The sequence below is a fragment of the Cyprinus carpio genome, chromosome B15 (genome assembly GCF_018340385.1).
Source record: "Cyprinus carpio isolate SPL01 chromosome B15, ASM1834038v1, whole genome shotgun sequence".
Lineage (NCBI taxonomy): Eukaryota > Metazoa > Chordata > Actinopteri > Cypriniformes > Cyprinidae > Cyprinus > Cyprinus carpio.
In genome coordinates, this window is record NC_056611.1 from 28,390,792 (window position 1) to 28,418,067 (window position 27,276).

A 27,276-nucleotide genomic window follows, 5' to 3' on the forward strand; every position below is an offset into this window, starting at 1 on the left:
TTAGCTTTTGGGTCCTCCTCCTCCTAAACCCCGCCCACCAGTGAAATGTCAGCCAACCAGAACACGTAAAAAGCCAGCTCTTGTACTTTGATTGGCTTAAAACCAACTCTGGTTCAGAGCCATAGAAAGATATGGCTCTGCTCTGGTTATTATTTGTTGTTTACAGGGGCTAGTGCTATTACAGAGCTATTATTTCTCAAGGCACAAATCTGCTATATGTCACGTAATGGCGGTATTTTATGTTTGCTATTAAAAAAACTATTTGCAGCACTTATTTGAGCCTATGTGTAACAGACATGGACTGTAAAAAACAACAGAACAGAGCACTGGAGCACACTGTGGTCTGTCGTCTCTGTGTCTCCCCCTGTCTGCGGTAAGAAGTCACTGCCACTACAAATGTTTCCTTTTTTGCATATTTCACCTCCGTTCCTCGTCTCGTGCCCCCGCAGACAGGGAGAGAGAGCGCGCGCTCACGCCTCCTCGGCCTCCTCCTGCGCTCGAGGCTCCAGCGCTGCCACGTAATCTCACTCGAGCACCCGCTCACTCACTCAAAACCTCCGGAACCGAGACAGCGACTGCGGAAGATTAAAAACACACTGAACGAGAGCCCTCCGGCGGGTGTAGCGGAGCGCAGACTGCAGCGGTAAGCGAAAAGTGAGTGGAAGTGTCCCCAGGCGCGCGGCGCGAGCGCACGAGACGCAGTCCACATTTAGCGCGAGCGCAAGCAACAGGGCGATCCGTGTGCATGAAGTGGAGCAGGATAGTTTTCAAGTCGTTTGCATGCAACAGGTCGTTGATTTGTGGTCGGGAGAATCTTTTTTTTTTGTAAACTGTGGCGTGTCGAATTTTAGGCAGAAGAGAAAGTGTGCGGCTGCCGCTGTCACGCGCTGGATTTCGAGTATGTTCTGTACAGTATTAGCCCGATCTGAGCTGGACTGCGACTTTACTTTTCTCAAAGCCAGCTTTAGTGTGTTCCGAGCAGAGATACTGAGGACTGTAACTTTTGTTTTCATGTGAAGAGAAGTTCAGCACAAGATATCACACCCACCTGTACAACTGATTCATTATGAATCAGCATGAATTTACAGTATGACATATCATGTTCATGTTGTGCTGGATTGTGCTTGGTGGGTTCGGGATGTTGTGTAGTTGTGTTATAGAGTGAGTTAATGTACGTTAATCTTGCATAATATTATTTACAAGTTGTCCACCAACAAATGAGATTTTACAAAATCAACCTATATGGTAATGTTTCACGTTACTCTAATGTACAGTATATCAGCCAGTCAATAATAGAACATAATTTGTGGCACTGTGAATTAATAAAACATTTTAGTCATAGAAGTTTCTGAATTAAATCATTTTATAGTTTGTTCTTTTCATTGAATTAGTCAAACAAATTGGCCTGAAGATTCTTTAGTTTTATTCAAATTAATTTAAAAATCCTTATCCAGGAATCAGAAATGAAACCCTGTATTAGGTCAAGAATCTACAGATATTTTGTGAGTAGATTTTGAAAAATTTTTTTTTTTATGAGCATTTCATATCAGTTTACATCTTATTTGCACTTATTAAATTGTTCCTAAATTGTATTATATATGTATTAGCATTTATATTTATGTCTAGACATCAGTATTTTGGTCACTGATCGACTTCTAGTAAAGTGAACAGATTTACTTGGAGATATGAAAACACTCTGAAGTAAGATATGATGAAACATCAGAACTTCATGTCCCAGATTAACAAACTCATATGCTGATGCAAGAAAAAAAGTGTTTAATTGAACTGTGTATAGAGGTTTTCCCCCCCTCAAGTGATTATGGGACACACTTAATGTGTGCACAAAATCTTAAGATTCAGGATACAACACCCAGTTCCTGTTTGTCTGGGTGGGAATTGTGTCCGAGGCTGCTGTTCTGCTTCATTCTGTATGTGTGTGCGCTACTGCATTTCCACATTCAGATTTCTTACTGCTGGCCTTTGCTCAGTTGCCATGGCTACGGGTGGAAAAAAAACTTACTAAAGGTGTAAAGCCACAGATATGGAGCAATATTTCATATTATTTTGTAGGGACAGCATCCTACAGTGTGACATGCTGTACTCGTTGTGAAACATTTTTCTATTATTATGCATGCACAGTTTATATAACACTTTAAAACTGATTTATTCACACTTCAGGATCATGTAATATATATATATATATATATATATATATATATATATATATATATATATTATATATATATATATATATATATATATAATATGCTCATATGATTATTTATTAATAGAGTATTAATATTTTTAATATACACTCCTGGTATCCTTCTTATCAAAATGTAATAAGGAACTTACTGTGCCTATGAAACAACTTTTCTTCACAATCCAGTCAAATCCTAATGGATAAAACTAAGTTCTTTTGATAATTATTAGATATGTATAATTCATATGATTTATTTAAAAATTTATTTGTTACACTGCACCAGCATTCAACAGATTAAAAACCTAAAGTCAACAAAAAATTGTATCTGTTATTAATATATAAATATTATAATTTATTAAAAGTATATATTAATATTTTTTTTTAATATACATTCCTGGTACTGTTGTGCAGAATACATCAGCGCACATTATTACAAAATAATAATAATTGGAATTTCACGTTAAAATCCAATAAAATTTCACCCTATTTTTTTTTCATTAAATATTCTGTCACTCTTAAAAATGTGTTTGGAATTTTATTTTGTAATTCTTAAAAATTTGTTGATATTTTTTTTTTTATTAAATTTTATTTTACATTTATATTCTGTCACTCTTAAAAATGTGTTGACCGTTTTGGCTACTTAGCCATTAAATGCTTTATAAGTACATTGCTACAACTTTACAAATGCTTATTTATGTGGTTCAATAAAAAAAAAAAAAAAAAAAAAACCTTAAAATTGTATGTTTTCACAGGACCGTGCATTTTGGGTTTTCATCTGGGACCGCCGGTGACCCGCTGTGTGGAAACACACTGAGCCATGCGGCAGCTGAAGGGCAAGCCGAAGAAGGAGTCTTGGAAGGACAAAAAGGAGCGCAAACAGGCCATGCAGGAGGCGCGGGAGCAGGTGACGACGGTCGTTCTACCGACGCTCATCGTGCTCGTGCTGCTCATCGTCCTCTTCGTCTACGTGGCTACGAGACCCGGAGCCATCGAGTAAAAAGACTCCAAACAGCCAAATCTCCCCTGTCCTCGTCTTTCTCTTTCATTTCCCCTCGTTCCTTCCCAATGAATGAAATGGACACAATCATAAGGATGGATGGATTGATAAAGGAGTGGTTTTCAGTGCCATGTTTGGAGTGTGTTAAAGAAGGAGTCTTCCGTTTTGGCTTCTGACAGAGCGCCTCTACCAGCCACCAGCATTCGTGTCTGTGGCGGCCATGTTGGCTCCAAATGCATTCACAGGGTTCTAGTTTCATGCCAAAGCACCTGAGACGCAGCAGACTCGGACTGACCCAGGAAGCGGGCCAGATCTGATGCCTCTGTGCTCAGTACAAATGAGAAGTGACTGTAGTATTGCACATGTCTGTAGCATGCAAGCTTATGCACACACACACACACACACACATACACAAACGAACACTGATGGGATTAATGACCAAAAAGAATGTTACCCAGAATGTATATTACTGAATGCTCCTTACCGAATGCCTCTTAACAAGCAGTTGCGGATGTTTGTGGTTGAAGCGTGTGTGTGTCTGTGTGTGTGTGTGTGTGTGTGTGTGTGTGTGTGTGTGTGTGTGTGTGTGTGTGAGCAGATGCACCACGGAGTGCATGTTTTTATAACACATCTGTGATATACAATCCCGGCGGAAAACGTACTCTTATTTAAAAATGTATTCCAGCAGGACTTGGATCTGAAAATGTGCCTTAACTTTTAATGACGTAACAGCGTTTGAAGAGTTAATAAAGATATAGGAAGCCATGCTGACTGCTTTAAGTATGGTTTTAATAAGACTGTGTTTAGATGTTTTAAAAAAAATTCACATCTGTCTCTTTTGGAAAATTCTCTTGGAAACTTTGCTTTTGATGACAAAACATTTTTTGTTTTCTTGCAAAAATTACATTTACATTTACATTCACAAGCATATGAGCAATATGTTTTTTTCATGCAGAAGCTTTGTAAGCGCATGCATTTAAATCAAATTTTTTCAATGGAGGATAATTTTGATCCTCTGAAGAACTTTACATTCACTTACACAAATATTAAAATATGCAAAAGTTTTATGAGAGTACATATTTTAATATAGTATTCCTCCCATCTTTCTTGCGCATTAAATAAAAATTTGTTCCCCTGAGACATTCCGCATTTGTTTGCAAAACTTTTCACGCTCTTTTACAAAAGTAATACAATTCCCGTAAAACTTTGCATTCGCTCACAAAAGCATTGAACTATAGTTTTTACTCCCACTTCACAAAATGTTTGCAAACAAAAAAATATTGAAATACTTTTGCTTTGCATTACTATGTCACTTTAAGGGCTCTGTAGGACTTAAACCAGACTAGAGTGTTTAATGTCTTCTGGCTACATTAGACAAACTACACTCTTTCTCTGCTTGCAGATGAACTTATCAAATTTATCAGTAGTTCAAAAAAATTGGGTTTTAAGAAAACTGCACCTTTGAAATGTGCTCATATAAAATGATTTTATTACTCTAAATAATAAATTATATATTACTGCTATATGGATTATACAAAATTGCACTACCATACAGCTATTTAAATATCACTGGCATACATGATTATTGTATGGATATTTATGACTTGTTTTTTGTTTTTTGAATGCTAACACAGTTCTCAGGAGAAAACTTCTTAAGGAGACAGGTAACGAAAAAATAAATAAAAATAAAAAATCAGCTGCTAGCGAAACAAAATGTATGAAATATAGTTAAATATTCTGTGTCTGAAATCTGTATGTTGGGGAAAAATGTCAGGAAAAATAATTCTGGTGTAGTAACTGCTAAAGCTAACCAGTCAAACTTGACTCCTGGGGCCAGTTGCTTAAACTTACCCACCAAGACTGTGTCTTAAGAACTAGTTTGACCAATAGCAGTTGGCAAGTGGTCTTACTTTTCCAACACAAACAAGACCAATAATTCCTTGTCATGAGTTTATTGTTAAAGTTATTGACATTTTTGTATGAGATTAGAGTTAAACCAATTGACCTTTTTGTAATATATGAATTTATGAAGTTGTGACCAGTCTATTAAGTTTGTGAAATATACACAGCGGCTGTAATAGTGTCGCGGTCCCTTTAAGGAGCCGCTCCGTCCTGACGCCGGTGACGTGGAGCGCATAGTTTGTGTGTGAGATCCTGATGATGTGCACTGTCTGGGTGTATCTCATCTGCTGTGATCCACTACAAATCTCCAGCGGGATTCATCTTCATTGATGAGGGGCTCCCTTCCGATGGCATGCCTTCAGTTTAGGCTTGAGTCATCTGATCGCGCGGGTTGTTCGGTGCGGATGTCGGATCCAGCGCAGGGCCGGTGATGGTCGCGCATGAAGCCGGAGAGAGCTACAGAGGAGCGGCTGTGATTTCTGCGCTCCTTCGGTAAAGACGCCTCCGCTTCCACTTCTGAACCCATCACTCCATACAGCTTATAATGCACTACACAATCAACATTTAACTCTTCATGTTGCTTTATTTTACACTGTAAAGCTATTGTTTACCATTTTATTGTGTACTTATATTTAATGAAGCGATTCATATATTTTAAAGATGTGTTTTTAGTAAACACATTTATTTAACATTTTAAATATATTTATATTGTGTAATTTTTTTTAATAAAAAATGTAATTATATATATATATATATATATATATATATATATATATATATATATATATATATATATATATATATAGTACTAAACACCAATTTTTAGTAAACATTTTATTAAAAAAGTAAGTAAATTAACTTTAAATGCAGTTTCTATTCTAGTAAACAATATCTATTATATATTGTGTAGTATTATTTGCATAACAATTATAGTAGTATTATATGCATTATATGTACTATTATGCACAAACACATGTATATGTGTTTATATATAAAATTTAAAAAATAAAAGTACATATTTAAATATTAAATATATTGTAATAAACCTTTTTAATAAGCACCTTTATATTATTTTGTGTATTGTTTGTGTAACTATTACATAGATTTTATTATTACTATGATTATTATGAAAGATATAATATAATATATTACTCCCATACATTTGGGTTTAATAGTAAATTTGGTAACTTTACTATTACTCTAAAATGTGAAAAATAGTCATGATAAAGATTAGGTGTGTCCAAACGTGAGTCTTGTTGTTTGCATGCATAGTATTTGCAACAAAATATGCAAATTATTTATATGCTTTTTACTGCTTAACAATTAGAAGCTGCTTTTACATTTCATTGTTTAATGTATTTACAAAGAGAAGTTAGTTTTAAAATGTCACACTAGTGTGCAACAGCAGTCACATGTTGTGTAGTTTTGAGTTTTCTGTCTGTCATGTTTTTTGATTGGAATAGTGTGTGTCGTCTACAGCTGATTCCCCGTGTGTCAGCTCATCAGAGCACACAACACACCCGCAACATAATCAGCTTCAGCGGGTTTGAATAAACTCCTTCCAGATGAGCAGCACAAGATGCCAGCACCTGAACAACTAGGTAATGATGTGTGTTTTACAACACAGATGACACTTCATTAGTTTCATGCATCTCTCTACACTAACAAAACAGCACCACAGTACTGCCATGTAATTGCATTCTATATAATAGATTAAAGGGATACTCCACTCCAAAATGAAAATTTGGTCATTAATCACTTACCCCCATGTCGTTCCAAACCTGTAAAAGCTCTGTTCGTCTTCGGAACACAATTTAAGATATTTTAGATGAAAACCAGGTGGCCTGTGACTGTCCCATAGACTGCCAAGTAAATAACAGTGTCAAGGTCCAGAAAAGGTATGAAAGTCGTCATCAGAATACTCCATCTGCCATCAGACGTGCAATCTGGGTTATATGAAGCAACGGGAAACACTTTTTGTAAGCGAAGAAAACAAAAATAATGACTTTATTCAACAATTCCTTTGTCAACAGTCTCCTCTGTGTCTCTCATTATCACCGTATGCTGCGTATGCTCTTCTGTATCGTCACGCCACAAGGATGCTCTGTTTCTACGTGTATTTAGCTTTGATTTAAAAGAAAACAGCGCATCCTTGTGGCGCGGATGATACAGAAGAGCATACGCAGTATACGGTGATAATGAGAGATTATATTTGAAACTATTGTAATAAACATCATAACTTTTTATTAAACAATTATTTTACTTTAAATTTCAGTGTGTAGTATTGATTTAATAACATTTATTATAATAATAATAATTATTATTATTATTATGCATTTATATATATATATATATACTATGCAATTTTGTGAATGTATGATATTTTATGTATATGTAAAAAATATTTATTAAAATAAAATTAACACATAAATATATTTATATTCTATAAAAGTGTTTCTTTTTACACCACTTAGTTGTGAAATGTCATTTAATTTGACCTACACCAGTGCTTTCTCAGCAGAGACACCTGTGTCCTTTAAACTTCAGGGCAGCGTTACCTCTTTCTCTGGTTTGTTGTTGACCTGTTTTGATCACCAGATACATGGTCTGAAAACACACGTCCACAAGAGGCTAGGTAGACAGACTATTTTGAGCTGATCAGGTGTTTTTTTATGAACTGAATAAAGCATCAGGCTGCTGTTTTCAAACAGACCTGTTTTTATTTTTTAATTCATGAACTAGATCCATTAATGAGGCCCTGCATTAATACTGCATTAGATCTAATGCCTTTAAGCCTGTGCCATTTTATTTCAAATATGACACGGAGCAGACATGGAGGTGATGACCCCTCTGATGGAGGAAGCAGAAGGTGAGGAGGAGGAAGATGTAGACGTAGATGAAGACTCGGAGCACCTGCCACAAGGCATCACGTGAGTCTCACCTGGTGTCTCACGTCAGGGTTTCTTTTGTAGTTTATAGGCGTTTGTTTGCAAATAACAATTTCATCTGTAACAAAAAAATGTGTGTATACATAAACATCATCATGTTGTGACATCTCCATCATTCCTGACATCTCTCTGCTTGAAATAACAACATTAATGTGGACAAAACGTCTGTTTTCTCTGTTCCTCAGGTTTACTCAGACCCTGCTGCATCTCTTAAAGGGGAATATCGGCACAGGGTTGCTTGGGCTTCCTCTAGCAGTGAAGAATGCTGGGATTGTGGTATGTAACATCTCATCTTCCTCTGTGAAAACTTATGAGTGATAAACCCAGTCTAGATCAAACAGACCCTAGCTTTTCTTCTTCTCAAAGTCCAAAACTGACCCTGAATATGAACACACTTCTAGATTTATGTCCAGGTTTTCAGGGCCAGACTGCTAGTGAAACCAGATCATGAATCTGACTTCCAGACTCTACAAACCTGAAAATGCTTGAGGGGAGTAATAAATGTATTTGTTGTTCCCACAAAATAAAGTTGCAGCTTTATTGCTCCTGTAATTAGATTCGTTTGTTTTCACCATCGTGTCCTGATCGCTGGATACGGACTCTTAATGGCTGGACAGGTTCAGATGTGAGCTTTAAACAGGTCAGACTGGTTTACAGTCTAAACTGCTGTTGGTTTGTATACGTGTCAGTCCACAAACTTTATTGCCATCATAAAGACCTCATACAGTAAGCAAAGTTTACGCTGAGAGAGAATGATAAGGCTTTATTGCTCTAGAAGACACTTAAAACATTTACATTTACATTTAGTCATTTAGCAGACACTTTATCCAAAGCCACTTACAAATGAGGACAATGGAAGTAATCAAAATCAATAAAAGAGCAATGATATACAAGTGCTATAACAAGTCTCAGTTAGCTTAACGCAGGTTGTTTTTTTTAATTATAATAAATAAAAAGAAAACAGATCAAGTAGAAAAAGAATAGAGTTTTAGAGGCTTTTCTTTTTTTGCTTTTTCTTAATTGTATAATAAAAACGAAAACAGATTGAATACAAAATGATAAGAGAAGCTATTTTGCTTTTTCTTAATTGTATTATAAAAACGAAAACAGATTGAATACAAAAAGATAAGAGAAGCTATACATTTTTTTTTCTTTTTTTTTTTCTTTTTTTTCTGCAGCTCGGTCCAGTTAGTCTGGTTCTGATGGGCGTTGTGTGCGTTCACTGCATGCACATCCTGGTCAGCTGCAGCCATCAGCTCAGTGAGCGGTAAGAATGCACCAATCACAGCCCACCGCCTCACTCACCACAGCCAATCACATTTCAGCTTCTGTTCTTGGCCTGATGTTTGATGATTTAGTTGAAAAGAATGTAGAAGTGGTTTTTTGAAAAGCAGAACTAGGACTAGGCATAACTAAACTCTGATGTTTCTGTGGTGAATCAGGATTTATGATCAGTGATTATTTTCTTAATAAAATACTAGTTTCACAGTGGAGCTGGGGTGCGGCGGCTGATGCACATGCTTGTATCACATTAAGCCTTGGTGCTATCATGAACAACCTAGGTTTGAGTTATTTTAGTCAAGGTTATTATAGTTAAATAAAACTGAAACTAAAATTAAAACCTTTTAAAAAAAAATTACTTAAATTAAAATAAACATTAACTGAAAAAATGTAAAGTAGTTGCAAAAAGCAAAATTGTCATACTAAAATAACTAGAAGTAAAATGAAAAATTGATAAAAACTGTACAGACATATATATAAAAAACAAGAATGACTAAAAACAGATGTCAAAAACACACGGAAGAATTACTAAAATTAAAATAAAAAAAACAATAAAAGAAAAACTGATTCAAAATATGAATAAAAACTGTGATAGTGTCTCAATTATACTAAAACAGCACTTACTATTAACATTGGAATTATTGGAAAATATTTTTATATTATAAAGTTTTAGCAAATTATTATTATTATTATTATTTTGTCTACATGCAACATGGTCTATCATTTTTTTAATTTATTTCAGGTTTACTTATTTTAGTTAATCTAAGTGAAAATGAGAAATGTTGTCTTGGCAGCTGTTTATTTTGGTCATTTATTAGTCTAATTTATTTATTTATTGTCAGATGAATCCTTTTACCTAAAATACTTACTTGAAGACCCCTTATAATTTAATATTTCAGTCATCATAGTTCTGTGATGTAGGTTAATTGTGACATGCTTGGCATGCAGGTTTTTATTGTTTTATAAATGTTTTATTTTATAAATTTTTTTTATGGTTTTATTTATATTTTAATGATTTAAATATTATCTTTTTGTCCACCTGTGATCCACTCTTGCTTCAGTCCCATTCTTCTCTCTGCTTCCTGTCATTCTTCACTTTACCAGGATAATAGACAAAAATAACCCCCAAATGCTAAAGTGACACAAAGCAGGGCTTCATCCAAGCATCACACAGTTCAGGTGACTTTCAGATGATTGTGGTCCACTGGTGAAGGTTTTTTCTTTGAAACTTTTGAAACTGAAGCAAGCAAAACACTCCTGCAGTGAGAGCTGAATAAAGAGACTGCGTGTAGCATCTGAAGGGGCCGGTCCTGATGGGGAACCTGGAAACAGATCTCATTATCTGTTCCAATGAACATCAGTGTCTTAGATTGTCTGTAAATTGATAGTCGTAGGGTTTTTGCAATCAGCTCAAAGATTTGAAGCGTGCATATATTCTGAACGCAGCGGTTTCTAGCGTGTGGACTTTCCTGCAGTCTGGATATCTGTCTGCGTTCCCTCTTCAGACGCCATCAAAGGCCTGTCCCTCGGCTCTGACTGCAGGAAGCGCAGGCTGCTGCATCAGTGTTGGAGTGAAGCGCTGTCAACCTCAGGCTCATCACTGTGCTTCACGAGCTTGCCAAGTTAACGCAGTGAGGGTATATTATGGACTAGAGAGATCAATATATTGACTAGACCAATAAATCAGATGATATTTGGCTGTTTGGGGATTATTGCATCAGTTATTTATTATAAATAACCAAAACCTTAAACATTCACACCTTTTGGGGTTAGTTTTGTCTGTTATCCTGGTGATATGAATGATGAATGTCAGTAGAGAGATGTGTGTAGTAATGGGACTGAGACATGAGTGGATGAAAAGCTAATACATCACCAGAGGGAGGTCTTGTCAGATTTAGCATTAGGGGTCAGTTTTGTCTCCAACCTCTTACAATATGAGAATACAATAATGTTGTCCTTCCTCTTTTATTGAAGTGTTTTGACTGTATTTCTTCTTCTAGAATTATACAAAAAGCTGGGTTTTTTTCTCTGCGCTGCTTTGTTCTTGAATATTTGCCTGTGTTTCTCTGTCTGTCTGTCTGCTTCTCCTTCCTCGCAGGTTGAAGCGTTCGCCCCTCGGTTACAGCGACACGGTTGCAGTTGCCATGGAGATGAGTTCCTCCCAGTGCCTGAGGAGAGGTGCTCATTTTGGGAGGTGAGCTATCCCATCATGCAGTTCATTGGCATGACACCCCCCACACCCCCCGCGTGATAGATAGATAGAGAGAGAGAGAGAGAGGGGGGGAAGGCAAGAGGGCAAATGTGTGTGCTGGAATGAATATATTCATTAGAGAGCCGAGAGACAGGACGCTGCCTGCAGTGATCTGATGTCCCACACACAGACCTCGAGCCCAGAATCTTAAAAAGATCCGTCTTACCAGAAAATGCTGCCTCATTTTTATCTCTGTCCAAAGATAATATCATGCATACTGAAACATAAACCCCTGATTAAGATGCTACTACAACTACTACTACTTAAAAAATTAATAATAAGGATAATAATAATAATAACTATTATTATTATTATATTTAAATAATATGAAATTGAATTAAAATGAACAAAAACCTAGATAAATTTACATTTTATATAGCAGGAAATTCTCTCATCGTTTACTGTTTTGAATTATGATATACTGCATACTGAAAATTTTATTCTATACTGTAAGTACATTATTATACTTTATTAATGCTGCATATTAAAAAGTAATTAAAAATATACAAAAAAGTAATAAAATATAAACATAAAAAGAATAATAATAATTATTATTAATTAACTATTAATAATTAATATAGCAAATAAAGCTATTTATTCTGTCATCAGTGACTCACCCTCATGTGTTTACAAACCCATACGATTGTTTGTGAAAGAGCCTGAAATCACCTCACTATTTTTTTTATATATTTCTCAATTTTTTTGACACTTTTTGGTGCTTTGGATCTTTTTAAAAATCTTGATTCATGAAAAAGACCTTGATCTTTAAATATTCTCTTTTCTTGTTCTTTTCAAAATGGGTTTCCACATAACAACATAGGGTTGAGTAACTTATGATGGAATTTCAGTATTACTTATTTAATCATTAAACATGTCAGCATTATTTATATTCTATTATAGTTTATATTAATAATTGAATTAGATTTTATTTTCATATTTTTTTAGATAAATTAATATATTTTATTATTTGTTTTTATTTTTTTTTAATTTAAAAAAAATATTTCATATTTTCTTAATGTTGTACTTAGTCTTGTACTTTTTTTTAATATATCTAAGTATTTTTTTTTTTATTTCAGGTATTCATTTCCATTTTACACTTTTTAGGTTTATCATTAATTAAACAAATTCAATTAAATTAATATAATTTATTATTTCAACATTTCCAGTAGTTGGAAATTTACCTTTGTAATTTAAATCTATTTAAATTTGATCTTATTTCATCTCTATTTCAATAAAGAAAGCTGTTTTTTAATAGGTTTAATTTTCACTCAAATCAATATCTTTTCCAGGCACTTGGTGAATTTCTTCCTGGTTTTGACCCAGCTGGGCTTCTGTAGCGTTTATTTTGTGTTCCTGGCTGAGAACATTAAACAGGTATGTGTGAGAGTAGAGCTCCAGAAGTTCATTTTCTCCTTAGATGAACTGATTTTGATTATGTGACAGAGCTGGAGCCAATGAAAATGAATCGAAAGACCAGCAGCTGCCAATCACAGCTCTTCTTTGAATGTAACAGCCAGTCAAACTCTTGAAGTCACAGCAGTGTGTGTTTGTTAGGTGATGGAGGGAGCTCATCTGAACAGCTCTGTGGAGACTGTGCTGTTATACTCCAACAGCTCAGAGGAGGGCGCCGTCTCCCCCACAGCGTCTTCTGTCTCCGCAGCTGCGGGGCTGGACCTGCGGCTCTACATGGTCTTCCTCCTTCCCTTCATCATCGTTCTGACCTTCATCAGAGACCTGAGGAACATGGCCGCACTCTCCGCCATCGCCAACCTCTGTATGGCTGTCAGCCTCGTCCTCATCTTCACATATATACTCAACGTAAGTGTGCGAGTGTAAGAGCTGCGCGATATGAGGGAAGATTGAAGTGAGCTTTTTTTTTTTTTTTTTTTTTTTTTATATTAAAATTGTGATTGCAATTTAAAATATTTTTTTTTTGTAAAGCTCTAGGTTTGCTGTGATAATATAGCAATATGACTATAAAATAATAATAATAATAATAATAATAATAATAATAATTATTATTATTACTACTACTATTACTACTAAACAAAACTATTAAAATAGTAATATTTTTATTGTATTATTTTACTGTAAAATCAAGTATTTATAAAATGACTGAAGGACTGAAGGACAGAATTATTATTATTATTATTATTATTAATAAACGAAATGATTAAAATAAGTATTATTATTGTAATATTTAACTGTAAAATAATAAATCAAGTTAATAACCAACTAAAATAATAATAATTATTATTATTATTATTATTACTAAACAAAACCATTACAAGTTTTTTTAAATCAATAAATCAAGTATTTAAGAAACGTGTAATAAAATAATGATGTTATAATAATTATTTTATTTTTAATAACTTTATTATTATTATTACTACTACTATGACTTAACAAAAGCAATAAACAATATAAAATATTTATATTTAATATAATATTTATATTTTATTTGTAATTATTGTAAAATAATCAAGCATTTAACATAAATAATATAAAATTAGTAATAATAATTATTATTATTATTATTAATATTATTATTAAACAAAACTATTAAAATAAACATTACTAATGTAATTTCGCTTTAAAATAAAAACAACAATAAGTATTTTCAAAAATAATCATGATAACAATCATTTTACTTTAGAGTACAACTATAAAATACAGTACTAATATGATTTAGAGTACATTTTTTGGATTAAGTATCATGGATAAATTTAAGCTGGATAATTTGATTCTGTTGTTGTATTGAGTTGTTGTATTGTGAGGGTTGATTATCAGCGTTTCTCATTACAAATGTGGGAAGATGATGGACATGTTACATTCACAAATGCATGTTATAAGCAGCTCAAACCAACGCAGAGATGAGTTTGTATTGAGCAGCATTTACTGTGAACAGAGATACTGAAAAAACGGCTTGTGTGTAAAAGAACACAGTGTCGTGCTTCACTCGTGCAGTATATATTTATTTCATTAAATCACAGCCTTTGTGATTTGATAATGACACTTTTGGTTTCTTCTGGTTTATGGTGCAGAGTTTGTGTGTGTGTGTGTGGTCTCATATTTCCAGTTTTGTAGTCAGGAACCCTCATCGTTCAGCCTAGGAACACCACTGATACAAGCCTATGCATGCAAACGCTCACAGATTGCAAGAAGCCATCAAATCACATTGGAGGCATTTTTCTGTATGCATCAGATTGTCAGGCCTGTGGGCGGCTGACACTGGATCTTTACATGCATTGTACCTGTAACGTGTGTGTGCTTGCGCCTTTTTTATGCTTTGTGCTTGTAAGGTGTGTTTGAATTATAATCCTGATGTGAAACTATATCATGCCTTTCCCAATCTCTGGCTGTCTGTAGGATGTGAGTGATCCCAGACGTCTGCCGTACGCCTCCACGTGGAGGAAGTTTCCCTTCTTCTTTGGAACAGCTATATTTGCCTTTGAGGGAATTGGAGTGGTGAGATGATGATTCAGCTTTTATTTATGTGATTTTGATTTGACATTGCCTCTGTCATTTTTTTATTTTTAGCAGTTTTTCCTTTGGTATTGAAGAAATTAGGTATAATTATAATAGACTAATTTGAAATTGTAATAATATTTTAAAATATTACTGTGTTTATGATCAAATAAATGCAGTCTTGAAGAGCATAATCGATTTCCCAAACCCAAACTCGGGACTTAAACTTGAAGTCTAATTTTTAATTTTCATAACCCCTCCTCTCTTTTTACATTTTATATATATATATATATATATATATATATATATATATATATATATAGGTATATATATATATATATATATATATATATATATATATATATATATATATATATATATATATATATATATATATATATATATGTACACATTGTACACACACACACATACAAAACACATACAAACATATATATTGTTATATATATATCTAATATATATATATATATATATATTATATATAAATAAATTATGTATATTTATTGTTATATATATATATATATATATATCTATATGTTATATATATGTATGTATTTATAAAGTCTACTGGTGATTGTATAAAGATTTCTTTCAAAAAAACATTCAAAATATCTATTGTTTTTTTTTCTTTTTGGTATTACATTTATTATATATTATTATTATTATTTTATTAATCATTATTTCTTATCATTTTTTTCTTTATTTTTGAAACTGAGCTAGTTGAAATGCAGTATTGGATTTTTTTTAATTATTATTTTTTTTTTATATTTTCTTTTTTTTTATATTTAATTGTTTTTTTCTTTCAGTTTTTTTTGTAATATAAATATTTATTATTTTTTGTGATGTTTTAAAATGTTTTATATTTTTGTATTTTTTGAAACTTTTTTTTTCCTCCCAAAGTTCTTGAAAATGTTATTAAAGTGCATTAAACTAAAGTACTGATACCTGCAGCTTCCCTGATTCATGCATTCCCTGGGAACTGAACGCATGACCTTGCTGTTGTGAGCCTCATTCTTAGCTGTTTGAGCTACAGGACACATGATTTGTTTCTGAATTTGATCAAAGGAAGGCTTCTTGGAAGACAGTATCATTTTGCACACTATTTTTTGGACTTGGCTTTGTGCATGTGATGCCTGAAGCAAAGCTTCACTGCCTACTGTTCAGTCTTCTGTATTTTTCTCTCTTGCTTGCTTTGTGTAGGTTCTTCCATTAGAGAATCAAATGAGGGAACCGAAGCGATTCCCTCAAGCCCTCAACATCGGCATGGGCATCATCATCGTTCTTTACGTGACCCTGGCGACGCTGGGATACCTCCGCTTCAGAGACGACATCAAAGGAAGCATCACACTTAACCTTCCACATGATTCCTGGTAAATATGCCACTCGCACACTTAAAAAGTCCGTCGTTCATTAGAGAGGTGATGTGAATTTCTCTGAAGTTCACATCTTAATTATAAATGCCTTTACGGTCGATTTACTTTAATGCATCCTTGCTGAATAAAAGTATAATCAAATAGTATAAATCAATTGATACACATTGAACTTTAGAGCTCATGTGGGAAAACTGGGTTTAATTCCTGCCTGCACCATGTTCCAATCCGACTCTAAAAAGTCCCATCCATCACATCTGAGTGTTAAGTCAGTTCCGTTTAGTTTAGTTATGGCAGCACTCTGCTAAAGTGGAGTTAAATTCAGAGAACTAATATTAAACTCCTGGCTGGAGTCTTTGAAGCATCCTCTGCGTTCACTGTCAGAAACATCTCGAGTGATTGATTGCAGCTCACAGATCAAATTACAGAGAAATCAAAACCAGTTGCTTTCAAGTTCAGCTTTAACTAAAGCCTGTCATTTCCAGCTCCCTTTCATGGAGACTTTTATTAGCAGTTAACGTATTTCTAGATCTCATTAGCATCCTGTCAGCTGAGCCAATATCTGATTCAACATCTGGTTTGTTGACATATCCAGCAGTGACGGCAGTGTGACATGCATCTGAAACTGTTGAACAACTGTTTATTATTATTATTATTATGCATGTAGATTTTTAATGACATCGTACTGTGAGACTGCAGTATTTTATATTTAAAAATAAATTTGGCAAATTGCAGGACTGGTTTAGTAGTCCAAAATGTGATGAAACAGGAATAAAACAATGGAACAAAATGCTCTTTTGAATCAATTCATTAAAAAGAGTCAGTTCATTGGTTTCATTTTTTAATTTTTATTCACTTAAAAGAAAAGTTGATTGGTTGTTGTGTTTAATTTTATTTTTCATCTTGTATTAATAAACATTTATTTTGTATTTATTTATACATTTTAAAATTTCTTTATGCCATTTTACATTTATTCTGCCATTTGAGTGACTGAGTTTGGGGTCAGTTTAAAAAAAAAAAAAAGTTTATACTTTTATTGTGTAAGGATGCATTTAATTGATCAGTAAAGTAAAGACACTAAAGACATTTATAATGTTTTTTTTTTATTTTAAATAAATTTAGTTCTTTTGAACTTTCTATTCATCAAAGAATCCTGAAATGCATCACAGTTTCCACAAAAATATGAAGCAGAACAACTAACAATTATCATGTTTTAAACATTGATAATAAATCAGAAATATTCCTTGAGCAGCAAATCAGCATATTAGAATGATTTCTGAAGATCATGTGACACTGAAGACTGGAGTAATGATGCTGAAAATACAGCTTTGATCACAGAAATAAATAACATTTTAAAATATTATTATTAAATTAATAATATTTCATAATATTAGTTTTAATTTATATTTAATCAAATAAATTCAACCTTATAAGAGCACAAGGAACTTCTTTAAAAACAATAAACATTTTATGCACTACTAACTTTTAAACATTAGTGTAATTCTTTTATTATTTGCTATCAAGTTTATTTTTTCCCCATCTCTAGTGTTGAAATCAACAAAGTGCGAGTTAATGATTTTTCAACAAACTCTGTGCGTTGAGTTTCCTTTGAAGTCGTGCTGAAATCCTGCATTGCATCATTGACGTTCTTCAACCCTTAATTGCACATTCTGGGGTTTCTGACTGGATCTGTTCTCCGTTACTCTGCAGCATTAATTTGTGTGTGTGTGTGTGTCGCAGGTCTAATCAGCTGGTGAAGGTCTTGTACTCGTTCGGTGTGTTTGTGAGTTTTGCGGTGCAGTTTTTCGTGCCGGCGGAGATTCTGGTTCCGCCCGTGTGCGAGCGCATCAGGAAGAGCTGGAGACGGGCGGCTGATCTCAGCCTGCGAGCACTGCTCGTCTGCCTCACCTGTGAGTGAACACACACACACACACACACGCTCTCATCCAAAACACTGTGAACCGCCTCAATAAACAGCATTTTAAGGCATCTTATTGTCATGTCTTTTATGCTGAAAGCAATCCCAGAATGCATTGTCTCAATCTCAGTGTAAACAAAAAATGGTGAATCAAAAGAAGAGAAAAGTTGTATTGCAAGCATGCTGGTATTTTATTCAATAAATTCCATTTAAAAAATAGATTTGCACCATTAGCTTAGTATGTAGGCAGTTCATCTTGTTATGCTCCTTCTTCATCGTCGTCTTTGTTTCCTTGCTGTTTTCTCTGCACTTCCTCCACCCACCCATCCATCCATGCGTTCTGTTCCTCGCTTCCCTCATTTTTCCCTATTCCCATCTTCTCCTCTTCCTAATCCTGCCTCTAGTATTCATTGGTGATGAGAGGAGAGATAGTGGAGGTTTGTTCTCCTCCCGAAATGATGGATGGATGCTGTGAACCATTGTAAATCTGAAGGCTTTTGGATTAGTTTGATATATGTTTTTTATCTTTGGAAAAATTGAGTCCGCCACTGAAGCGTGAACCACCCAGAGACCTAAATTATGAAAATAAATATTTGTTTAACACCGTCAGTCATGCAGGTGCAGGTGAAAGAGCGTTTGCTATGAAGAAAGAGAATAAGGAAGAGAGAATGTTGCAGGAATCGTGTGCACACGCCGGAGAGTGAATGAAAAAGCAAGTGATGGTGTGTGTTTTTGTTTTAGAAACAGAGAAAAATGGAGCGAGACTGTGTGACGCAAACTATTAAACCAGGATCTACCTATCAGCGCTATTTTAATGTTAGTTATATACTATAATAGTATTTCTAAATATTTTAAATGTTTCCATTTTTATAGTTTCAGTTTTCATTTTCATTATTTATCTATTCATCCATCCATCCATCAAGTAATCATTAGAACTATTCATTGTTCTCTTTTGATCTGTTTATTATTCCATTCATTGATCATTCCTTCATCCATTCATCCATCAGTCATTCCTTCATCATTTTCATTCCATCCATCTATCATCATCGTTCATTCGTTATCCATACATACATCTACCGTTAATTCTATCAGTCTACCCATCCATCCATCCATCCATCCATCCATCTATTGTTCATTCATTATCCATCCATCGTTCATTCCATCTATCCTCATTCCATTCCATTCTCTCCATCTTTTCACATCTCTTCATCCATTGTTCATTCTGTCAGTCTATCAATCCATCGTTTTATCCATCCATCCATTTTTCATTCATTAATCCATCCATTGTTCATTCCATCCATCCATTGTTAATTCTGTCAGTCTATTCATCAGTCATTCACTCCTTCATCCATCCATCCATCCATCCATCCATCCATCCATCATTTATTCTGCCAGTCCATTCATCCATCCATCTATCCATCGCTTATTCAATCAATCATCTAGTTTTCATTCTGTCAGTTCGTCCATCTGTCCATCCATTGTTCATTCCTTCATCCATCCATCTATCGACTCATTCATTCTGTCCATCCTTTATTCCTTCATCCATCCATTGTTCATTCCTTCATCAATCCATCCATCCGCTCATCCATTCTGTCCATCCTTTATTCCTTCATCCATCCATTGTTTATTCCTTCATCCATCTATCCACCCATCCATTCTGTCCATCCTTTATTCCTTCATCCATCCATTGTTTATTCCTTCATCCATCTATCCACCCATCCATTCTGTCCAACCATTGTTTATTCTATCACTGTAGTTATCTTTCATTCTATCGCTCTAGCAATCTAACTTTCCTATGGTTCAAACTATTCTTTGAGCTCACTATCAATCTATCTGTCTATATTTTTAGTCATTCTAGCTATTTTTTTTTATCATTCTATCCATTGTTCTAGCTATAGTTTTAGACATCATATCACCTATTAGTCTGTTATTAAAGCTATTGTGTTAGCTGTTATTAATAATAACTATCATTCTACCGCTTGTTCTAACCTTCTATTGTTCCAGGTATTGTTTTTGCTATTTATCATTGTAGCTATTTTTTAGCAACCTATCTTTTTAGCAATCTACCATTCCAGTGATTGATGTTGTAGCTATCTATCATTCTGTGTAGATACAATCTTTCTTCCTTCCTTCGCTCCCCAGTGGCCCTGCTCACTATTCATTTGTCGGTCTTTTGTTCTCTCCATCTCTCTGGTCTCCTTGGACATATCACTTTCTCCACTTATAAGATTTCTTTTATTGCATCCATGACTTTCTTTCTCTCTTTTGTCCCGAGTTCACGGTCACTGGCTTCTCCGTCTCTCTCTCTTCAAAGTTTCAAGTTGAAATTTCAACATATTCATGTTAATTTATTGCTAAACCGCAGTATTATGCATTTCCGAGTAAAACGATAGTTGGTGGGAAATGGTGTGAGTGGAACTTGATTTTATCCAATGGAGTGATTGGTTTATTGGCCAAGATATTATTGGTTAATATTATTGTCTCTGCCCACACAGTAGAAAAGTCATTATAGAGGCAGAGAAAGTCATTACATTTTGATGAAAGATTATGAAAAACATTCACAATAAAATGCGTGCCGGTGAGTTGTGTACAATAAGACCAGGGGAATTTATAACGAAGGAAAATATCAGGCTTCCCATATTCTGAAAACACGGTAATTATTTAAATTAGAAATTGAAACAAAAGTCAAATATATTTTTAAAAGGCTGAGAAAAGTCATGAGAATAAATGCAATTTTGAAGTCCTTCATGCTCGGTGAGCAAATTGCTCTATTTTAAGGCAGTCTATAAAATCTTATTCAGCAGTCACAAACACCTGAAAAATTAATGGAAAAAGTAATGATTTTCAGCTGACATTGATACATAAATTTAAATTAAAATGATATAAAATTACAATATATTAATTTTATATGAAATTAAAATTATAGAATAAAAAATAATAATTAAAAAATTCAGAAAATGTAAAATAACTTTAATTCATATTGAAATATGGAATTTATTTAATTTAATTTTATTTATTTTTATTTTATTTAAAATGTTATCTACAAAAATTGTGTGTGTTCCTTTAATTATATTTTTAGAGAGATGATTCTAATAATTATGTATCATTTGTGAATACAGAGTTTAAAGATTCAAATTTTAAAATAAAGTAGCCTAAAATAAAAAATTTTAATCACATGCATCTTGTAGGTCTGTTAGAGCATTTCATCGTTGTATGTAGTTCTTCTGAGGAAGTTCTAGAAGAGGCCCGCAGAAGTGCTGTTGAATGGGGTAATGAGCTCTGAAGGTTGCGGGTCTGTGGCCCGTGTTGGTAGATAAAAAGATGAAGTTCTCATTCTGTCACTCGTTCATGCTGTCTTTTATCTCTCTGTGTTCTTTCTGCCTGACGTGCTTCCTCCCTCTTTTCCTGGCCCAAGGCCGTCACCCCTCTGAGTGCTGTGATAGATTAGTGGGCGTGTTGCGTGTATGGGTATACGTGTTTGTGTGTGTGTGGGTGCTGTGTTTTATATAGTGTGTTTGTGGCCGTGTATGTCTTTTATGGTGTGTGTGAAAGCTGGGGCAGAGTTGAGGGACTCATTCAGTGTCTTCTCATTTATCTCCGTCTTCCTGAGGCTCTGTGAATTATTACCTGCCTGCCCTACAGAGACAGGCCCATCATGGAGCTCTCCGCTGAGGCCTGTCGCAGAGCTCCGTGATAGGGCTTATAATGCACCTGCATGCTGAGGCCCTTCGTTCCGAGACGTTGGCTTTGAGGTGTTTGTTTAGGAAGTTAAGTGGTTAAGGCTCAGTGGTAACCCAAAGGTTGCTGGTTCAATCACCTCAAGGATCAAGCTATGTATCGTAATCTAAGATTTATGCACTTTTCATTGTTATTATAGTCTTATAATATATTAATATACTTTTTATTCATTTTTTTTATATTTGGTTTTATTTTTGTATTGTCCTTATAGCTATTTTTTTTTTTTTTTATTTTTTTTTATATTTTGTTTTATTTTTTTTTTTTCCTATTGATTTATTTAATATTATTATTATTATTATTATTATTATTATTATCTTGTTTTATTTTAATTTTAATACTATAACTTAAACTAAACAAATTTGTTCAGTTAGAAAATTAAACTAAAAAAAGAATAAAACTAATAAAATAAAATAATAATTTAACAATAAAATTACTGAAATAGACGTTTAATAAAAAAATAAAAATACATTAAGATTTTAAAAAATATTTTTCAATTTCAGTTAATTTCAATTTTAGTTAACAAGGCTGACTATATATTTAGATATTATGATTCTAATAATGATAGAATTTATGGATAGAGTTTAAAATTAATTAATAATAAATTAATATAAAATAAAATAATAAATATATAAAATAATATAAAAATACAAAATAAATTGTATTCATATTGAAATTATTTAATATTTATATTTAAACTCGATTATGCTGACTTAGATTGTCTCTAAAACTAAAACTATTTCATATTGTCTCTGTATGAAGTAACAATAGTGATGAAGCTTGCTTCATTAGTACCCATAAAACATCACGTTTCTTAATTATTATTCATATTTGGTTATTTGCATTTGTTTGTTCATTTTTAGATTTCTATTTTGAACATGGGTCCATGTGTTGGTATTGGTTTATCTCTCATATCATGTACCAAACTGTCAACATTTATCCTGGGGGTGGCAGTAGCACACAGAGAGGAGAAACTGAAGCGTTCATGCGTGTTTGTGAGATAGTGTTCAGAATGCATGAGTGAGAGCGAGAACCCAGTGTGTGTTACATGTTACTGGTTTCTTCTGCAACAGAGAGAAGGAGAGAGAGAGAGAGAGAGAGAGAGAGAGAGAGAGGGAGAAGATGTAGCTTAGAGAGCAGGTGTGTGACACTTCACACTCGAATCTCATGAATTAAACATATGTGTGTACAGCCTGAGTGTGTGTGTGTGTGTGTGCTTTTATAAAAGGCTGCGGGGAACGTTTGCAGTCATTCCACTAAAAGCTGTATGTGTATGTGGATATAAATTGTTGTGCCTTTGTTTTCAGCAAAAAGAGATGGGGTTTTGTCTTCCACATCAGCAGAAAAGATGAATATTGATTTTTGATTTAGACCTTCAGCCAAGATCCTCTGCATATACCCGTCCACAAACCACAAAACCAATCAAGAGTTAAACAAACACACATTGCAGTTCAAAACCACAGCCGGTTAAATTGTGAAGTTGTTGCTTTGTCGCTTTTTGCACAAACTGCTCAGAAATAACGTCTTTGATATGCAACATGCCTTATAGTGCAAACAAGAAAAATTGACCAAAGTTTGGCCCTAGCAACCATTTGGAACACCCTAGCAACCACCCACAACACATTAGCAACTGCATTGTAATGGTGTGTACACACCAAAAGTGAATTCTAGATTACTCGCAGGATGTTTTTTGTGTCACTTGTTTGAATAAAATAATCGCGTAATGCTCTTCTTTATTTTCTGATACAACCAGACATGTCAACCTAGATGTGTCAATAAACTATTTGCTGATTGGTTTGCGCAACAATGCATCATGCAAATTTTCCACTGGAGTTGAAATTTCCAACTTGCGTGGAAGACATGATTGAGACGTATAAATTGCTTGTGCACAGCAATCGCATAGCCTGCCACGAATTTCCATCTTTGCATTGACTTTGTATGTATTTGTATGTGACTTTGTACGGTATATGCGTGATAAGGCTGCGTCAAAAGATGATGCTCATGTATCGACGATAGCCTGAGATATTGTCAAAATCATTAAATAACATCAATATTAAGAGTATTTGGTATTTCCAATTAATGTAGGCCTGTTACATCCTTATTATTAGGGCTTTTTTATTCAATTAATATTACAATGAATTTCCTTTGTAATAATGTCATAGCGCATCAATGCACAACTGACTCGCTGTGAGGATAATAAAAGGTTTGACTATTAAACATTTCATTGAAAATGAGAAGAAACGTGTTTTGTGTTACAGGTTGTTGGGCTTGAAATAAAGCTGCTCTTAAATTTCATTGATGACTGCAGTGTTAATTTTAATTATAGGCCTTATTTCAGTTATTTCAGAATTTTAGTACTTATTTCAGTTACTATCAAGGCAATATTGAATTTAATTTTTTCATCTAAAAAAACTCAAATGTTTCTTAATAGTTTTAGTTAACAATAACAAAACTGCAGAACACCCTTGCAACTACATACAGAGCCATAGCAACCAGCGGAAACACCCTAGCAACACCTTGGCAAACCACTCAGGCCTGTTAGAATTGTGGCGTTGAGTTTCAGCAGTCATGTTTTCCTGCAAAAATCAAATTTCTCCCTTCCTTCTTGTCTCTATCTCAGGCATAACAGCAGTCTTGATACCGCGGTTAGATCTGGTGATCTCATTGGTGGGTGCGGTTAGCAGCTCGGCGCTGGCGCTCGTCTTCCCGCCGCTGGTGGAGCTGATGGCGTTTCCCAGTCAACCTCCTCCTCCTCTCCTGCTCCTCAAAGACCTCTCCATCGCCGCCCTTGGCTTCATCGGCTTCCTGACCGGGACCTACGTGACGCTGGAGGAGATCATTCATCCCGACGACCAAGGACAGACCCGTCTCCATGACGACAGGAACTGGACCACACCCACTACCTCACCTCCCTGAAGACCACACCCACAAACGAAGGACCAATCAAGGCACAGTTCCATATTTAAAGGTCACAGTGTCATTTTTAGGACTGTAATGGCAAAGACGCTTTTTTTTTTGCTCTGGAATGGAGAGCTTGTCTTATAAGGGTCAAGGTGTTTTTTTATAGCTCAATGTTTTTAATTCCACAGGCACATGCCTGAGGTGCACGGCTGTAGTGTGGATTGTGTGTGTGAGTGAGTGATGGTGTGCATGGGAAATATTTCCTTCGTGCAGCCTTATGGACTTTCCATGACTCCACCCTGTTCTAGATGGAAAGGCTTGGACGTATAGCATGACGGGCCGTCAGCATTTAACACTGCAGGAGAGCGCCGGAGAAATATTGCACACTGCAAAGAATGTACGTTCTCGCTGACTAGAGGTATTATTAATAAACCGATCGTTTCTCCTAAGGCTTGTGAGATTAAATTTTTTTTCTTCATTCTTTTTTTTGACTGCTGCAGTATTCAGGGGGAATAATGAGTCTTTTATTTAATGACAAACTTTGGAACGTTCAATGCATTACAGGCTATTAAGCTGTTAAGTAAAAATCCACTCTGCAAGTCTGCATTTTTCAGAACTATTCAGGGTTCAAAACAAGCTGTTTCAACCGTATCTGTAATTTCTTGTCATTTAACACACACAGTTTTTGACTCATCCCTCAGTTTGTAATGACAAGCAAAAATCATGTTTGCACTAATGCAGGAAGAAAAAAAGGCATTCAAGAAGCTTTATGGCTCTTAATTACTTTAGTACAAAAAATTTGTTTCTAAATAATCCTTTTAATGATGAAATTCTGATTGTTACCGACAAAAACAGTAAAACAATTTTTTTTTTTACTGTTTATTAGCATTTTATTTCCAGTTTAGTTTATTTATAATTTTTTCTATAATTTTTTGTTTTATTTTCAGTTAACCTTTATTTTAGTAGTTTGGGGGTGCTGAAGCTATCTGGTACTATTTTAAAAAATGCATATTAAAAAAAAAAAGTTTAACTTTTATTTTTAGTATTTTCGGGGCTGCCAAAGTTAACTGGTGTTACTTAAAAATGTTTATCATGATTCAATTTCCCAGTGTAATTGCTGACTGATGGGTAAAATTTTCTAATTTTATAACATACCACGTATCCCAAACTAAAATTAATCTGTGACCATTTTTTTTCCTTTAGTTATGTGGTCCTAAGTCAAAGAATTGTATTTAATTTTGAACAAGCAATGTTAGTAAGTAGGGTTATAAAACAAAAATAAATAAATAAAACTTAAAAATAAAAATACAATTTGAAAAAAAAAATGAAATTAAATTTAAAATGAAATTTAACTGAAATTCAAATAAAAACTATATAGACACAACTAAAAATAACAACAAAGTAATTAAAAATGTACAATTAAAATTAAAAATATATGTAAGAAATATTAAAAAATAGATTAAAAACTAGTGATGATAAAATAACAGTTTAGTGTGTAATTTAATGTCTTGTGACTATACTTTCTCAACAGTGTAATTTTTACATTTATTCAAGTGCAGGGCAAGTGCAGGCTGTTAGTCTATTACCATAAAAGCCATTTTTGGCCGTTTACAAATTGAGGGATGAGTCAATTTTCTGTAGTACTAAAAGATAGACCTTATTTTGTACTGAACCCTTCCACATTTATGCAACCCTGTTTTCTTCCACTTATGTTGTTAAAGCCTTTATAGAAGTTCTTCAGTACAAAAACATTATCTGAGCTTCTGTGTTTCCAGGTGAAACAGGATAATCATTGAGGATAAATCTAGGCATTTGATTTAAACATCAGGAACTGATTGGATAGTGAAATATAGGCATTCATACCAGAATAGAGCCTGGGAGAAAAAATTAAGAGGGCTTGGTGATGTCAACCGAAAGGAAATTTGTTTCAGTGCCAGAGGAAGTGATTAGATTTTGATGAAGGATTATGAAGACGATATGTTTTAGTCTTTGAACTAACGTGCACTGATGAATCCTTCACAATAAGATCGGCACGTGTGTTAAGAATGCAAATAGGGTCAATTTAATAATGAAACCGGCAATATTCAGGGAGAATGAAGGCCAGCTTGCATTAAATTAAATGTCATAATTGCTCGTCGTCCATATCATAACGGTCATCGGTGTCAGAATTGAAACATGTCTGCCGATTGTCACGTTTAATAAGATTACTTTTAACAGAAATGCGGATCTGTCCAGTCGCCTAAGGTCTGGACGTTTCCGCCTATTTCTGATTAATTAAATAGAT

General features: G+C 34.2%; 2 protein-coding genes across 2 annotated transcripts; both read left to right on the forward strand.

Annotated features, from left to right (window-relative positions):
- Nucleotides 1-216: 216 nt before the first annotated feature.
- On the forward strand, nucleotides 217-3,997 carry LOC122139889. Its single transcript, XM_042740100.1, has 3 exons — nucleotides 217-223; nucleotides 379-643; nucleotides 2,956-3,997. The coding sequence occupies exons 1-3, from the start codon at nucleotides 217-219 to the stop codon at nucleotides 3,374-3,376; spliced, it is 693 nt and encodes a 230-aa protein (XP_042596034.1). The 3' UTR covers nucleotides 3,377-3,997.
- Nucleotides 3,998-5,297: 1,300 nt separating this feature from the next.
- slc36a4 (solute carrier family 36 member 4) lies at nucleotides 5,298-25,442 on the forward strand. The gene is made up of 12 exons (XM_042740149.1): nucleotides 5,298-5,594; nucleotides 6,582-6,703; nucleotides 7,933-8,032; nucleotides 8,236-8,326; nucleotides 9,229-9,317; nucleotides 11,430-11,525; nucleotides 12,872-12,956; nucleotides 13,137-13,400; nucleotides 14,952-15,050; nucleotides 16,269-16,438; nucleotides 18,179-18,348; nucleotides 24,712-25,442. Exons 2-12 carry the CDS (start codon nucleotides 6,682-6,684, stop codon nucleotides 25,005-25,007), a joined length of 1,482 nt encoding a protein of 493 aa, XP_042596083.1. The 5' UTR covers nucleotides 5,298-5,594; nucleotides 6,582-6,681; the 3' UTR covers nucleotides 25,008-25,442.
- Nucleotides 25,443-27,276: the final 1,834 nt, after the last annotated feature.